The sequence below is a fragment of the Nilaparvata lugens genome, chromosome 3 (genome assembly GCF_014356525.2).
Source record: "Nilaparvata lugens isolate BPH chromosome 3, ASM1435652v1, whole genome shotgun sequence".
NCBI classification, from domain to species: Eukaryota; Metazoa; Arthropoda; class Insecta; order Hemiptera; family Delphacidae; genus Nilaparvata; species Nilaparvata lugens.
Window position 1 is genome coordinate 52,055,360 of NC_052506.1, and position 14,669 is coordinate 52,070,028.

Consider the following 14,669-nt stretch of genomic DNA (forward strand, 5'->3'; position numbering starts at 1 on the left):
GTTGATTATGCGTAAAATGATGACTGAAATCCATCAAATGTTTGTCTGTATAATTTTGTTATTAATAACAACTTTAATTTATTTTAAACTTGATAATCCAATTGAAAATTAATAATCGATAATTTATTCAAATTTGAAATTAAATTAATACAATTAATTTAAAAATTTGAATAATTTTGAATGAATCTTAATTTCTAAATAATTTTTGAAACAATCAATTTATGAATGAAAAAATATTATTTGGAATAATGAATAATTAATAATATCCAAAATGTATAATTCAATGAGTTCTAATTTATTTAAAAATCAGAAAAAATATAGATGGAAAAAATTCGTATTCAAAATACATGTCAACAGCTGATTGGGATGACTGCAAGATAATACACAAAGTATTAAGAGTACGCAAAGTAATACTTTGCGCACTAGAGCGGAAAAGTGATTCTTTGCGTTCTGTAATCAGTGCAGGAATGGTCACTTTCCAAGGTAACTGTAGGAAAAGGAAATTTTACAGAACATAGTTTAGAAATCTATCCATCTTCCATGTAGGAGTCACTCTCACTATTGAGTTCAATGCATACTTTCTCGAAAATGTTGAGTAGGTCTACAGATTCCACGATAAAACAACTTCTATTACTAGCTGCTATAGCCATAAGGAATAAAAAAAACTAAGATCGAATTATAATTATCTTTATTCGAATTTAAAAACTCATCCTCAACTTTTTAGTTAACTCTATGACCAAATACTTTATAAAATATAAACAACCCTTACAAAATGAATTGCACTTATCTATGAAAAAATAATAGCATTTAAAAGTACGATAATATCATATTGTTCAACTCTCCAACTAAACAACTACATAACTAAGGCCCGTATTGCATTGGAACACTCAGGGTGAAACACCAAGTGGCTGAGCGAGACGTGGAGCATTAGTTCTTATTGAGTTTATAGTTAAACTATACGGTACACTCAATTACCCACAGCAGCAGTAGGCGACAAGAAACCAGGTTTCTCACCTACTGGTGATCACTGGTGGTTTCACTGGTGTCCCAGTCTGACACCACAACACACAGACACCACTGATGTCTCAGCCTGGAGTCCTAATGTAATAAGGGCCTTCGCTTTCATTGCCTGAGTATTTTTCATAAGCCTCAAATGAAAACATTACACATAAAAAGATTGGATACGGAGTGAATAAAATAAAATACAATTTTCTATTGAAGCCATTTTGGATTTTTAAAATGAATAATGCTTATTCAAGCTATTTAGTAGGATAATAAACGATGATTTGCAATATGTGGTATAAATAAATATAATAAATATGTATTATATATATTCATATGTATATATTATAATAGTTGGTGTAACATCACTAGGAAGTGACCAAATTACATTGATAGAACACGAATATTTGGTGAGACACCAAATTTTTTTGATAACAGCAGCATTAGAAATAATAGACAACAGCTTAAAATCGAGATGCCATTACAGCGTTACTAATATTCAAATTATCAGTCATAAACCGTATCACTATGATCTGTATTACCACAACACTTGTGACAAAATTAATTCAATGATTCGTCAACAAAACCATACACGAACCAGACACCCAAACCGATGAGGGATTTACACAGTAATCACGATTTGAATTTCTATTCTGTTGGATATTTGGATAATGTATCCAAGAAAAAAATGTTGGTCCACTGTATTGCAGCACAACAGAGGCTCGAATGTTCATGACTTTCTGCTATCCTCAACCATCCTTTCTTTTGATGCCATGTGCCGCATCAAATTATTAACGAACCTTTCGATCTTTTTGAAGTCTTGGATGATTTCTGTTTTGAACTGAAGATTCTGTAAGAAACGAGTAAATCGAAAATAGAGTTCATAAAAAATAAGAATTGTATATTACAAAGAATCAAAGAAGAAAAAAAGAAATTTTCAGTTGTTGTGAATGGCTGACTACAGAATATTTAATAATCTGGAAAGCACTAAATAAGGCAATGTTTTGGTTGTAATTTTTGGAGTTTAATTGAAGATATTGTCTGGAGCTCTCGAGATTTCTTCACCTCGAATCTAGTTCATCTCCTTCCATGGTTACACGTTCTACTCAATGAGACTTTCTTCAGTCTATAATGTTTGTTATCAAGTTTTTAGTGGAGTGATCAAAACTTGGAGAAAGTACGTGATATTCATTTCATTCTGAATAATTTGTCTCATGTTGCCTCCTTTTCAACTGGCAAGTGACTGATTCAGACGCTGAGACAGAACGTCCAACTAAATAAAATATAATTCAGTAGAATATAGAGAGCAATTGTATGATATAAATAAAATCTGTATAAATAAATTTATATTGATGATAATTTCATATAACTAGTAGTTCTGTGAACAGTAGACCTCGCGCTCAGTAAGTTACATTGACCTGTTGTTATGTTTTCTCAAAAATTGACAAATAATTTATCAATTTAAAATGTCTAGAAAAAATCCTAAATTAACATAGTTTTCTGTCCTATTGTACCGTGACGTGTCGTCCCGGAATGTGAGTGTGAGCGCTGTTATCAGGTCTGGCTGCAACTGTCTACAACGTTGATGGAAATATACATTTTCAAGATGTTCGATGTTTTTGAACGGATAGTATTATAGTCAACTGTCTACTAACGTTCATGGAAAGATACATTTTCAAGATGGTCAATGTTTTTAAACGGGTAATATTATAGTCCACTAGACAGCTGATTTATGATGAATAATTCTATAGTAGTCTGTTTTTACTCTAATATTGGCGTATGAAGGAGGCTCCTTTTTCCTTTGATATTATCCTTGAAATGCAAAATTTCCAAAAAAAACCTTGTATATACATCGACGCGCAATTTAAAAAGGAACATACCTGTCAAATTTCATGGAAATCTATTACCTCGTTTCGCCGTAAATGCGCAACATATAAACATTTAAACATTAAGAGAAATGCCAAACCGTCGACTTGAATCTTAGGCCTCACTTCGCTCGGTCAACTATTTTGTTCACAGCCACATTTTATGAATGCAGTAGGTAATTGTTTATGATCTTTCAATAATACATTTGTATACAGTACAAACTGTGATGTGTTTATTAGCACTCACAAAATACTAGATAGGTAGCAAAGGAATTAGAGAATTTTATCAACAATTTATTAGTTGTGAAGTAGTAACGTAGCATTTATTTCCAAAAATCATTGATAAATTAAATACTTAGTAGCATCATCGCCAAATAAAAATAAATTTTACGATTCAGTTTATTTTGGACTATCAATGTTAATAAAAATAATTAACTATAGTACTGTAGTTGGAAATCAAGGAATCTAGTAATAGTTAACTTAGATTGTTATGCAAATCAACAATAAGAGATCTATGGTTCTTTTGTCAGATTAATCACAATAAGGGATCATGGGTGACGAATAAAGAGCAATTGAGAAAATTCATCAGCATGCTCACAATTACAGGCAACTGACCAGTAAGAGTTACTTGCGAGACCGAGCCTTACTTTAAATAGGTAGTAGGAAATGAGAATTATTCAATATTATACTTCAAAATAAAATAACTTACCACTACGTCATCAGTTATTTTTATTTTTAATATACTTTTGTTGTGTGTGTATTTCATTATGTATCGAATCTGCAAAACAGATAGAACAAAATTAAGAGAAATAGAGACAGAGTTGAATATTGATTATTCATCATTCAACACAGGAAAACAACAGACCTTGTTCAGAAAGCAGAATTGGTTGCAAATTACAAGGAATAGATTTATAGGAATATTTATAAATGTATAACTTGACCAAACATATTTTACTTCAATTGGAGGAGCAAGAATAAAAATTTATAAAAATGTCTCCTTGCAGACAAATTCACTAATTGAGAATTGAGTCCTTGTGAGTTTTGGTGAATCTCAGGGCTCAATACTGGGCACAATCATGGGATCGCAGTCCACTGTGGGTATTGTTCAATAAAGGCTCATAAAGGTTCATCCTCCAACTCTCGACTACCCTCTACCAACTCAAACTCTATTGTCCTCTGATTCTGCCTCATTAACCTCATTATTGACCCAGTATTGTTTCTGGAAGGCACTTCTAGCTGATAGCATGCACCAACTTATCTTTTACTTTGCACCTTACATCTGTTACTTGTATTTTCTATAATTATTGAATCTAAATCAGTGATCAAGTACTTGTAATTGTATTATTCCAAATGGTTCATTTGATGGAACTTAACTTCCTTACAAGCTGTATACAGACTGAGTTGAGTTACATACAATTTGATAGTTATAAATGTAAGATTTTTTGCGTCTTTTCCAATTCTATTAGATTGAATATAATTTTTCATGTTATTTTTTTTCTTTCATGTAACCCATGTCAGTGGTATTTATTAAACATGAAAAAACATTTACAATATGGAAAAAGTTCAAAAAAGGGCCCGTCTCGTTTCCAAAACCCGAAACTTTGCTTGAGCACTTGAGAGTGACTCAATGGAATTATTCAAACACATAAAATAGATTTATTGAGAATCTGGAGCATCAGGCGGCTTCACTCTAGTATAAGTGACGCGGAATCCAGCATTGGGGCCTACATAGATCGATAAGTTAAGTCAAGACGAATTCAACCATGTAAAACATTGTTGTTGATTACAAAGGATTAGCAGAACAAACATGTCAAAAAAATTGAAAAAAATCATTTTTTATTATTTTTAAGGCTACAATAGGTTTCAAAATAGACCAATCTTGAAACCGGTTTCAAGTTCATAACTAAAGTAGTTATGAGATATTGCGAAAAAGTTCAATTTTTTGCTTTATAAGAGTTTAACTTTTTTACTTAGTGATTGATAAGTATTTGAAACTATTAGATTTTATAGAATAACAAATTCTGAAGGAAAAAATGTTTTCACTTGATATACTCTGAATTTTTTGAAATATTTGAAAAAATTGCACACTTCATACTTTTTAATTTTATTCTTGATATTTCTATCTACAGTGGGTACTAAATTAGTCCTATCTCAAGTTAGGTTAGGCTTGGTTGAGTCAGATTAGGCTTCATTAGGTTACATAAGGCGTGGTTAAACTACACTTAATTTTTTTGATGGTATGGTTGGTTAGATTGATTTTGTATTACACTAGGTTGTGTCTAGTTTGGTAAGGTCATGTTAGGTTTGGTTTAATTAGGTTAGACTCGGTTAATCAGGCTGGGTATGATAAGATCAGATCAGATTAAGGTTAGATGTCATCCGAGTCCTTAGTCTCCAGAAGAGGGCCTTTAGGATTATTTATGAGGCTGGTAGATTAGCATGTCACCCGCTCTTTATTAAGAGAGGATCTCCACCGTCTGTCTTCTCCCTCTATGCTCTTCATACTCTTTTCAGAACGCATGCAAACCTGCTCCTCGTGACCCGACAGAGCTTCCACCCGTATGAGACTAAGGGTAGACTCAGGCTGGATAGAATAGAATAGAATAGAATATCTTTATTAGCCTCAATAGTACATCACAATTTGACATATAGGCCAGTCAACACAATACAATACAGCACAATAAAAACGGGCAATAAACCACTACAATAAACAGTCACAGTAGTACATTGGATTGAAATTCAAATATACATTACATACAGTTCATAATATACAACAATACACATCATTCAAAAATATACATTATTTTTAATTCATTTCAAAATCCCTTGGATATAATTTTTTCTCCATATATTCTTTGACGGAGTAGAAGGGATTATCTAAGAGAAATTTTTCTAGCACATTTTTAAACCTTTTGTAATTAAGTTGCCTTATTTCAAAGGGCAGTCTATTCATAATTTTGATTGCGGCATTAGTGGGGCTTTGATCTGTCTTGTGGAGTCTGCTTCTTGCTAAATTCAAAGATTGACTTGTTCGAGTATTATGTGTGTGTGTAGCACTTCTCAACTCCATTTTATCGGGATTAGCTTTCAAGAACAGTAAACATTGTAATATGTATAATGAAAAGAGTGTTGATATACGCAATCCCTTGAAAATTTCTCTACAATGTTCACGAAATGGAGCTTTGGCAATGACTCTGACAGCCTTTTTCTGCAACAAAAAGATATCATGCGCTTGTGCTGCACAACCCCAGACTATTAGGCCATATTGGATATGCGACTGAAAAATGCCAAAATAGGCCTGACGAATGCCATCCTGGTCCAGCTCACAACAAAGACGTTTGAGGGCAAATACACTGCTGCTCAACTTATTTTTCAGACTGGCAATGTGATGGGTCCAAGTTAGAGTAGGGTCTACAATGATTCCCAAAAATTTCTGAGCCTTATTATTTGTGCTATTGGAAGCAGATCTACTTTTAAGCCCAAACGTGATTGTTGTTGTTTTATCTGCATTGAGAAGCAGCTCATTCGCATTCAACCACGTTTGAACTACCTTCAAATTAGATTCAGAAAGTGCCACAGCCTGAGTGTCATCTGAATGCCTATTGAGAACTGTGGTGTCATCTGCATATAAGACTATTTTCGATGGGACATTGATGCTCAAATCATCAATCATAATAAGAAAGAGCAAAGGACCCAGGACCGAGCCCTGAGGTACTCCACACTTAACAGACAAAGTACTCGAGCTTTTACCATCCACACATACATATTGAGTTCTGCCCTGCAAATAGCTGGAGAATAAATCCAGTGCTAATCCTTCAATCTGTAAGTGCTTCAATTTTGCTAACAGGATGTCATGTGAAACACATTCAAAAGCTCTACTGAGGTCGCAGAATGATACAGCAGCAGAACATTTCTCCTCAAAACAGTCCAGAATTTCCTCCACCAATTTAATCAGAGCATGGGTGGTTGATAGGCCTTTTCGGAAACCGAACTGAGTCTTACAGAGCAAGTCATTCTCCTCCAAAAATTTGCAAAATTGCTTTCCAAGCAGAATTTCTATTATTTTCGAAAAAATAGGAACTATAGCAATGGGCCTGAAGTTTGTAATATCTTCATGTTTACCCTTCTTGAAAACCGGTATTACTTTAGTGATTTTGAGTGAGGTGGGAAATTTCCCTTCCGCAATGACTTTATTTACAAGGCATGTGAACGGGGTTAGAATACAATTGATAATATTCTTTATTAGATGTACCCTACCAGAGGCTGAGGAGAACCCGGACTGGTATAGCTCATATGTCTATCAGCCTCTATAACAGGCTGCCTCTGTTGGCCACGGATCTGACTGCTGTGCGGTTTCAAGGGGCTCTGAAGAGCCTGCTCACGGTTCACCCGCTCACTCTGTGAGTTCAATATGTTGGAGAGCAGTGTGGTGATTGCTTATTTTCTTATTTGATTTCCGCCTTAGGGCAGCTGTTTTTACTTCACTTTTCCTTGACGTGTCCCAGTGGGATTCATTTTAGTGATCCCTTTTATGGACCTAAATACTGGATACTACACTTTCTTGCATTTTGTATTCAACACTCTTGATAATTATTTATAAAGTTTGTTGATTTGGCCAATTTAGTAGTCACTAAAAAAATAGGAGAGTTAAAAATTTTTTATGAAGAACAGAATTTGAAAAAATGGGGTGTGCAATTATTTATCCAAATAATATGTCGAAAAATTTTGAGTTTAGGCTATCAATGGATAAAACATTTTTTCTCCAGAATTTATTTTTCTACAAAGACCAATAGTTTAAAATACTCACAAATAAATTTTTACATAAGATTCAACTATATTATTAAATCTATTGTAACCATAAAAAGTTTTAAAAAAACTCAGCTTGAAGCCATGTTTTTTCTGGTAATCCTTTGAAGTCAACAATGTAATACATGATTGAACTCGTCTTGACCCCCTTATCGATCTAGCCTATGTAGGTGTCAATGCTGGATTCAGCGGCCCATATAATTAAGTGCCCCTTTCAGGCTATAATTTAGTATTTAAGTACCTATAAGAATGCATTTGGCTTGAGAAATGTCACAGATCAGGCGAGAAGTGTTGGACTTCTGGGTTTCCATCTGGATTCGAAATTGACATATCGACTACATATATGTACAAAGCTGTCCAGAGAAATCTACCTACTTAGTCAGCTGATGCTGTGTGAACCTAAAAGCTATGTGAGGATTGCATATATCTCTTTCTTCCAAGGAATAGTGATGTATGGATTGGAACACTGGGGTGCAGCCAGTGGCATTGATAGAGTTCTCCTACTGCAGCAGAAGAGGGCCATCAGAATCATCACGGGCTCTGGCATAATTGATCATTGTCGCCCACTGTTTTGTGCAGAATCGGTCATGACAATTATCTGCCTCTACATCTTCATATCCATAAAAAATCAAGTGCAGCCTGGAATGTTTGAGCCTGAGGAGTGTTCATGACCACAACACAAGAGGCAGAAGCCAACTCAACCTGCCCTTCACAAGACTGAGTAGGATACAAAATAGCCCTGGTAGCCTCAGCATGGGGCTTTTCAACCGGCTGCCAGCATCAGCGAGGACTCTTACAACACAGCAGTTCCACAAATTCATCCATGCATTCCTCGTGAAAACCACTCTGTATTCAATAAGTGAGTTTTTCAATATCCCGAATGCTACTATCAAAGAATTTTATTCATGAACTTTATAGGATACTGTCTTTATACTCATGTGATATAGTCTTTTTTGCACCAAAGACATTTTGCTTTTAATATAGGCTTTATCAATTTCTCCTTTGTTTATATAGATATAGATATCCAAAATATATTTTTTTTGTGTGCTTGTTTTTTGACGAACCAATTGCTACAAAAAGCTTACAAGGTAATAAAGATCATTTATTTATTCATTAGAATGTTACATAGAAATTGGTATAACATATTATGGCCTGATAAGAGACTTGACAAACTAAAATCTTGACCTACTGGTATCTTGAAAAATTTAAAATAGGCCAAGATATAACCATTCTCGATAAATTGAGAATCTATATGCAAAATTTCAAGTTAATCAGTCCAAAAGTTCAGACGTGATGATGCGTTATTTCTGAATTTCCTATCCCGTACGTGTATAAACCAGTTCTTTTCCTTATTATAGTATAGATGAAGGATCATACAAAGTTTTATAGGTTATACTTGTATATCTGACAAGAACGAATGTTATACAAATTCGAACGTACAAGTTTGAACGTAGCTAATCCAATTGGAATTCTAAATTGTAAAAGAAAGCCTCAAAGTTGTTTTCAACTGTTACGAGGAAGTAACTTGGATTTATAAAAAGTTTTTAATTTTTAGGACATTGTACACAATATGCTGGAGATGACAAACATCAAAACATGTGTGCTAAATTGTTAAAGTATAAAGTTTATTACCTTCATAGGGTCTTTGAGATATAAATGCATGGCCGATTTCTCAAACTCTTCCCACGTTTTTAGAAACATTTTGATAATTTCTTTGAAACTCTTAGTTGAACAAATTAATACATGATGTGGCTAACTAACCTTAAAATCCTAACATGATTATGAATTAATTGGAAACTGAACTGGAACTCAACAGGCAGTAAGCAGCTGTAAAATCAAAATCAATATAATCAGCAACGTCAAATCACTCATCAAAAGTTTAAAAATCATTCAATAAAATATTCACATAACACAAATATCACAAAAAAAAATTAAGTGAACAAGTTAAATTATTCATATTACTCTGTGAATTTGTGATTTTCGAAAATATCCCGACTTTACTGAGATTAATCTATTCTACGTAGCCAATCAAGTAAATCATTGAAGAGACATTTAAATTTTTCCCAAATATTTAAAATTGGATTCAATTCAGTCTGAAGGATTAAAGATAAAAAATATATAATAATATTTTATATCAAGCAATCAAGATAGCACAATGAAATTTTGATGGCATTGAACTTGACAACCCACAGTGCCACAGACTGTCTGCTAAAGTGACAGCAACAGCTGGTGGTTTTTCTTGTTTACGAAGATTTTTGTTGAAATAATTTCCTATGTTTGAAAAATTGAAATGTTGTTGCCGGCGCCTTAGTAGTTGGTGTTCTTTTTCTAGAATTATATTTTTAAATTTAGGTTATCGCTTTGTTTTAAGCTCTATAGCGTAAGTATCTCCTGTTTACCTTCATGTTCACTAGTTTTGGTTAATGCATAGTTGTTTTACTATTCATTTGTATTATTAAGTATTATTCTTATGTATGTCCTCAGATTACAGTTTTTTGTAAGTGGTTTTCATTCTAAATAACTTCAGTATGTGGACCTTCCATATCGATTGCCTGAGAAAGCGGAAAAATTAATAACCTTCCTGTTGATACAAATTGGTGATCCAATTTGTTCACTACGATAGACCGGGGTGACTTTGTCAAAATTTTGGGGTGTTAACATTTTATAGCTTGTAAACAATACTTAAGTTCATACATATCTCTTGCAATTTTTGAAGTGTATCTCTCATTATAAAAAGTTGTTATTTTTCTTCATTTTGATAAGGATATATTTTTTGAAAATAAGAGAATGTCAACCACGGGTTAGGGTGACTTTGTCTCACTTGTGAAAAATATATGGATTCAAGTTCATTTTCAAGAGTTGCACAAAATGAAACCAATTGTTAACGTTTAAAATGGATAATAACATTAAAAATAAATAAAATTCACTTTGAAAAATTAAAATTATTTTTTCTACAACTGCGCGTGAAGAAAGAATTTACATTTTCAATCCTTCTCGCTCGCTAACCATCTGCACATGCGCAGTAGATTTTCTTTACGCTCGCTAATCATTCGCGCATCGTAGAAGAGTTTCTTTACGCTCGTTAATCAGCTGATAAGCAGCTCGCCAAAAGACAAACCACTCTCAGTCAGATCTTAACCTAAAAAATCGGTAATTGTACCGATTCTACAGCCATGATGGATATCAGTGTAGACGAATTATTATAAACTCCGCCAGATATAAGTGATTTAACAGGTTTGTGCAGTTGTAGAATAAATTTTGTATTTATGTACGCGCAATTCGCGCGTAATGCTTCTTTATCGCTCTTGCAAAATTACGCTCTTAATACTTAAATAGCTATTTTTGAAAAATATTTCAGTTTCTGCTGCCCAAAGATCTTTTGTAGCGTCGAGGCATCTTAGCTCCAGCTGCAGAATCAGTAAAAAAATTTCAGAATGTATTAATTCAAAGCAAGGTGGATATTTTGTTTTATTAGATGAAATACATAATAGGCCTTTTTATAATGTTGAATTGTATAAATTTGCATCATTTCCTGCATAGGCCTATCATAATTTTTGAACTGAGACAAATTCACCCCAAGTTCAACCTAAAAGTAACCTTTTCGATGTATTTAACTAGTAACAGAACCCTATAACCAGTTCAACCATGAATATTATGGATATACCAATTGAAATATAACATTCGACAAGTTATCGATTGTGGAACCTCGATAATGATCAGGGCTACGGCTATCAATGTTGAACATTGATTTCGGATAACAGAGATCGGAGATAAATGGTTTTGAATATTTTTCCGCAATTTGGGACAAAGTCTCCCCGGTCGACGCTACTGAAAACTTACTTAAATATAATTTTTACATGAGGTCATGATTGTCATTGACAATAATAGGACAATCATGTTTTGTTCTCTCCAGGTTACAAGTAAGTTAACAAACTCATTTAGTTCAACTCATCTTGCAAGGATTAACAACACTGTCATAGAATTAGACTCCCGTTGATGGATGCCTTTGTCTTTGTCTAAACAAGCGTTTTATAGTTACTATACATGAAAGATAAATTATAAAATTTTACACCACCTTTTTTTTATTTTTGATTATTTATTTACAAAAAATACATACATACAGGTATGGGAACAACAGGCATTATAGCCCAAAACTTTTCCCGATTCAACATCACAAAGTTCTTCATAATTATTAAGAGAAAAAAGTTCATGAAAAATTGAAAATTATTAAAAATAAGAAATAAACCAATAGGAAATATTAAGAATATGAGTAAAATAAGTACTTATTTAACAAATAATAAGGAAATATTAGAATATGAGTAAACTAAGTACTTATTTAACAAATAAGACAGAATATGATTTATGAATATGAGAGTACAATAAAACAGAATTTCGTTCCACTTCAAAGAAATACAGTTAAGAGAAAAAATCATAATATGTTATACCGTACTATATATGTTGTAACAATCAAAAACTACCATCAAGAGACAGGCCAGACAACTCATGCGTCACCGACCACATAGGCACCAACCCTACTTCGACACGCGCGCACAATCTAATCAACCGACCCACCAAATATATCCAGACCGTTACAGCTCACATTGAATAGGCGCTGCATCCTTTTAATTGGTTCATAATAATTATAGTCATAGCCACCTCTAATACAAGGCCGCGTCCTACGATATTGTAACGTCGCAGTGTAGGCCTATAATCTAATACATGATTGGTGAAAAAGATTTTTAAAAATACCAGCTGATCTATTTCACCAATCATGTATTAGATTCTAGGCCTACACTGCGACGTTGCAATATCGTAGGCCGCGGCCTTGTATTAAAGGTGGCTATGCTATAGTCTGTTCTGCAGAAGGCAATTGAAAATGTATTGCAAGATCTAGCTGTCAATCGCGGAACATGGAAATTAATCAATGATAAAAGGGAAGGGCTGTCCACTGCACCATTCACTAGCTTACATAGAAAAGTAATGCCATGCATATCCCTTCTAGAAGCCAGCGAATGTAATTGAAATTGTTCTCTGAGACCTGTTACAGAAAAATCAAATGGACATACAATTTTATATTTTATCCAGTATAGGTATCTCAGGAATTTGTTCTGCAATCTTTCAATGTCGTGAGCCGTGCTGGTCCGGTAAGGTGACCAAATCACTGAACCATACTCCAATCCACTGCACACCAAAGCACTGTACACTCTAATATTAAACAGGGACACTATCTCTGAACTCTTTACACTGCCTACACACAAATCCCAGAATCTTGAAAGCTTTATTCACGACATGATCAATATGAACATTAAATCTAAAAGCTTCATCAAAAATGATGCCAAGATCTTTGCATATCTCCAATTCCAGTCCGGAAATCGAATACTTATTATCTATAAAATATGGGTCTGTTTTTCTGGAGTAACTAACTACATAACATTTTTTAATATTCAATTTGAGCTTATTAGAATGACACCATTGAGCCAGATTATTTATATCTTTCTGCAGAGTAGCTTTGTCATTTGCATCTTTCATATGTCTGAATATTTTTACGTCATCTGCATAAAGTAATATTCTGGACTCTATTGACTGGGGCAAATCATTTATTAGAAGAAGAAACAGAAGAGGTCCTAGGTTTGATCCCTGAGGAACTCCTGCTGAACATTATATACTTTTTGGATTTGTGAAACCTCAACTGAACATATTGCTGACGATTACATAGATAGCTGGCCATGAATTTTACTGCTTTGATAGAGAAGCCGAACTTACTATAACGTTTTTCCAAAAGTATGTCATGATCAACAGTATCGAATGCCTTGGATAGGTCCGTGTAGACAACGTCCATGCGACCACCATCAGCGAGCACGGAATGTACCTCATGGCTAAATTGCAGCAGATTGGAAACAGTCGAGCGACCAGCATAAAACAATGCTGAGCTTCAGCTATTCCAGACCTGGTGAGCCAGAAAATCCGACCATGCAAAAATACTTCAAAAAGCTTTGCTATCACATTGATGATCGAGATAGGACAATAATTCTCAACATTTTCTCTACTGCCAGACTTGAATATTGGAGTCACACGCGCAATCTTCAAAGCATCTAGAAAGGTTGATGTTTTAATAGCCATGTTGAAAATGTATAACAAAGGTTCAGCTAAAATTTCACTGCAACCTTTAATAATATAGGCTTGAATATCATCAGGACCTGTAGACTTCTTGCCATTTGAATTTTTGATAGCTGTTAACACTTCAACCAAAGAGAACTCTGTAAAGCCCTACCCATCGAAGCCATCATTCATCCCTCTACAGTCTAGGATAGAAAAACGATCATATGATGAATTATTATCAGGATAGACGGAAGAGAAGTAGGAACCAAAAGCATCTACAACAGCACCACCAGTACACCTATTACCCTGCCATGTCATGAAACCGCTTGAGGTACCTCGGCACCACTTCCCTTTCTTTTACTTTTCACAAACGACCATAAAAGTTGCTGATTTGTCCTTATAGAAGTTTCAATTCTAACCACATAGTTATTGAATTCCCTGCGTATGTTAGCTTTCAACTCTCTTCGTATCCTCAGAAACTCAGTTTCATAATAAACAGACTTCTTTCTTTTTCTGGGCAGTTTGTTATTTCTCTTCAAGTCATCTATAATTTGCCTAGTAAACCAGGGTGGATATTTAACCTCATTGGATGGCTTCATTTTAGGTATGCACAAATCAAAACATTCATAAATTTTGTTGTAGAAAAATTTGAGCGCCTCATTAACTTCATTATATTGTTTTTATATGATTCCAATTTATATAATAAAGTGAGTTATACAATAAAAAATAATTTCCCTTTCTAAAATTGTATTTGAAATTCAAAATATTTGGATCTGAAGGCTTGGGAAAAGACAGGGATGGAATCTCAATCATTATAAGCAGTGATGGGTGATGGCAGTCTTCAGGAACCACAGGAGCCTCCCTTGAAACTGTAGTTTTGCTAAGTTTGTCACATAC

General features: G+C 33.9%; 2 protein-coding genes across 2 annotated transcripts in view; one reads left to right on the forward strand and one right to left on the reverse strand.

Annotated features, from left to right (window-relative positions):
• Window positions 1-671: 671 nt before the first annotated feature.
• Window positions 672-9,661, reverse strand: LOC111047577 (signal recognition particle 9 kDa protein). The gene is made up of 3 exons (XM_022333366.2): window positions 9,306-9,661; window positions 3,577-3,645; window positions 672-1,852 (listed from the first exon to the last, which is right to left on the reverse strand). The coding sequence occupies exons 1-3, from the start codon at window positions 9,372-9,374 to the stop codon at window positions 1,733-1,735; spliced, it is 258 nt and encodes an 85-aa protein (XP_022189058.2). The 5' UTR covers window positions 9,375-9,661; the 3' UTR covers window positions 672-1,732.
• A 220-nt stretch (window positions 9,662-9,881) lies between these two features.
• LOC111047576 (calcium permeable stress-gated cation channel 1) overlaps window positions 9,882-14,669 on the forward strand; it is a 41,404-nt gene continuing 36,616 nt past the window's right edge. The window contains exon 1 of the mRNA XM_022333365.2: window positions 9,882-10,053. The gene's annotated coding sequence lies outside the window, so the exon portion shown is untranslated. The remainder of the gene's footprint in view (window positions 10,054-14,669) is intronic.

Excerpts from the sequence above, each read along its gene's own strand:
- LOC111047577 (XM_022333366.2), bottom strand. The coding sequence starts at position 9,374 with ATGTTTCTAAAAACGTGGGAAGAGTTTGAGAAATCGGCCATGCATTTA. Across the intron at positions 3,646-9,305 it reads ATCTCAAAGACCCTATGAAG|ATTCGATACATAATGAAATA; the intron begins GTAATAAACTTT and ends TCTGTTTTGCAG. Across the intron at positions 1,853-3,576 it reads AAATAACTGATGACGTAGTG|AATCTTCAGTTCAAAACAGA; the intron begins GTAAGTTATTTT and ends CGTTTCTTACAG.